Source organism: Sinohyriopsis cumingii, chromosome 15 (genome assembly GCF_028554795.1).
Source record: "Sinohyriopsis cumingii isolate HCF-2022 chromosome 15, ASM2855479v2, whole genome shotgun sequence".
Taxonomy (NCBI): domain Eukaryota; kingdom Metazoa; phylum Mollusca; class Bivalvia; order Unionida; family Unionidae; genus Sinohyriopsis; species Sinohyriopsis cumingii.
The window spans coordinates 1,280,504-1,283,224 of record NC_142975.1 but is presented as its reverse complement, the minus strand read 5'-3'; the positions used below and the strand labels follow the sequence as shown (position 1 = coordinate 1,283,224).

Genomic DNA, 2,721 nt, shown 5'->3' with positions numbered 1-2,721 from the left:
TTGTTGTCCTCCAGATGGGCTTCAGCATTGCGAAGGCCTGGTTGGCTTTGCTGATTGTTGTGGTGACTTCCCTTGTGCAATCTCCATCCGTGGCGACCTTGCTGCCCAAGTACGTGAATTCGTCTATTTCTTGCAGAGGCTGGTCGTTGATGGTGATTGGGTCGCCCACTCTAGTGTTCTTCCTCAAGACTTGTGTCTTCCCTATGCTGACTCGAAGACCTATGGTGCTTGCTGTCTGTACCAACTGTTGTGTCTTCTGTTGGATATCCTGGTGTCTACTTGCCAACAACCCGATGTCGTCGGCATAATCCAGGTCATCCAGCATTGAGGTCAGCGTCCACTGTATTCCTTGCCTCCTGCCATCTGTGGTGCGGCGCATGATCCAGTCAATGGCCAGTGAGAAGAGGATCGGCGAGAGAATGCATCCTTGCTTCACTCTGGTTTCCACCTTGAATGGTTCAGTGAGCAGGTTGTTGTGGATGACTCTGCACTCAAAGTTCTCGTACAGGGACCTGGTGACGTTGACAAATTTCTGGGGGATGCCATAGTGTCGTAGGATCTTCCACAGAGAGACTCGGTGCAGGCTGTCGAAGGACTTCTCAAAGTCCACAAAGACCACATAAAGGGATCCATTCCACTCATGAGACTGTTCAAGGATCTGTCTCAGAACGAAGATGTGGTCGATGCAGGATTTGCCCTTCCTAAAGCCTGCCTGTTCCTGGTGTAGGATGCCGTCCACAGCTGTTGTGATGCGTTGGAGAATGATGCGACTGAACATCTTACTGGAGATGGATAGTAAGGTGATTCCTTGCCAGTTGTTGCAGTTCCTCAGATCTCCTTTCTTGGGAAGTTTGACGATGATTCCTGTTTTCCAGTCATTAGGTGCTTCTTCACTATACCAGATCTTTTGGAGACACTGGCAAAGAAGCTGTGGTGTCTTTCTGTCTTCTGCCTTCAGCATCTCGGGGCATACTACATCATCGGCAGGTGCCTTCCCATTCTTCAGCTTGTGGATGGCCTGCTTGACCTCCTCAACAGTGATGTCGTTGCAGTTGATGTCAAGGTCCTCCTCCGCTTCAGGAATGTCAGCGAGTACTGGTGGGTCTGGGCGATTCAGTATGGACTCAAAGTGTTGCTTCCATCTCGTCAGCTTCTCCTCCTCCTCTGTGACATGAGTTCCATCTTCATCTCTCACGGGAAGGTCGTGGTGCTGGCCGTAGTCGCCCTTCAGCTTCTTGGTGTTCTGGTACACCGTCTTCATGTCTTTCTGCTCTGCTGCTGCCTCCGCCTCCTTTGCCAGTCTCTCTATGTATTCTCTCCTGTCTCTCCTTGCTGATTTCTTCACTTCCTTGTCTTTTCCTCTATACTCCTTCGAAATTCTCTCTTTCAGTCTTGGTGACTTGGAGTCCAAAAGTCTCTTCTTGATCTGTCTTCTCTCGTCTATGCGAGTCCACGTCTCTCCTGATATCCACTCTGTCTTCTTACTATTCCTATAACCTAAAGCTACTTCTCCTGCTTCCTTCATTGCTCTGTTGAAATTGCCGATGGTCAGCGCTGTCTCATCTTCTAGAACACTAAACCTATTCCTTAGGGCCAGCCTAAACTCTTCCTTCACTTTTGGATCTTTCAGCTTGGCCACATCGAAGCGCTGATTCCTGGAGACCCCTATCCTAACTTTCCTAAGCTTCAAAGTCACCTTGGCCACCAGAAGATTATGGTCGCTGCCGATGTCAGCGTGCCGCATCACTCGCACGTCTTGCAGGGAGTATTTCCATCGGCCGTTGATGAAGATGTGGTCGATCTGGTTCTGAGTTCTGTCGTCTGGTGACGTCCATGTGAGCTTGTGGATGTCCTTGTGCTCGAACAGGGTCCCTCCTATGACCAAGTCATTCTCTTAACAAAGTTGACCAGTCTTTCCCCGTTGTCGGTCATCACACCTACTCCATGGCGCCCGATGGTCCTCTCTCTGTCTTTATTGTTGCAGCCGACCCTAGCGTTGAAGTCGCCAAGTAGCAACAGCACGTCATGTCGAGGGACGTCCTCTAAAACGGCTTGAAGAGCGTCGTAGAAGGTGTCTTTGTCCTCTTCTTACGCGTCGTCTGTTGGTTCATAGGCCACAACAACAGACAGCTTGGCGTACTTGGAGTTCATCCTGACGTACAGCAGGCGCTCGCTCATTGGCTTCCGCTGTAGAACGGTATTGGTCTTGTTCTTGCTGATAATGATGGCGACCCCCTCCCGGTGGTCATTGTCCTTCCTTCCGGACCAGTTGATGACTTCTCCGGAGTTCAACTTCTGCTTGCCGCCACCAGTCCATCGTGCTTCTGTTACACCCATGAGGGTCAAGTTGTCGTGATTCAACTCGCTCACTGCTTGTGCCAGTTTTCCAGTCTGGTTGAGCGTTCGCACGTTCCAGCATCCAACTCTGATCCATGCTTTTGGTGTCAGGAGTTCCGCTATCGGGATTGGGACGTCCTTGCGGTTTTGTTCTCCATCCGTCATAGAGCCGGTTGCCTGGTCTGCTTCGTTCCCAGCACCGGTTGTCGTTTGTTCCCTTGTTCCCGAATTCTGATAGGGTAATTTAATGGAATGGAGTGTTTTTCCCGTGAGAAGTATCGTGTTCTATAAATATCTTACATCGGAAAATTAGGTAGTCTAATGTTCAGCGCGAGGCAAAAGATTTTGTTTCCGAGGGAAGGCGAAAGCCCTCGTAAAGATTGT

At 50.1% G+C, this 2,721-nt stretch overlaps 1 protein-coding gene across 1 annotated transcript; it reads right to left on the bottom strand.

The window, feature by feature from the left end:
• Positions 1 to 2,088: 2,088 nt before the first annotated feature.
• LOC149781114 (protein CFDP2-like) lies at positions 2,089 to 2,502 on the bottom strand. Its single transcript, XM_089934675.1, has one exon. The coding sequence runs from the start codon at positions 2,500 to 2,502 to the stop codon at positions 2,089 to 2,091; it is 414 nt and encodes a 137-aa protein (XP_089790801.1).
• Between the last annotated feature and the right edge of the window lie 219 nt (positions 2,503 to 2,721).

What these genes read in the sequence shown, in the direction of transcription:
- LOC149781114 (XM_089934675.1), bottom strand. Translation starts at nt 2,502, where the DNA reads ATGACGGATGGAGAACAAAACCGCAAGGACGTCCCAATCCCGATAGCG.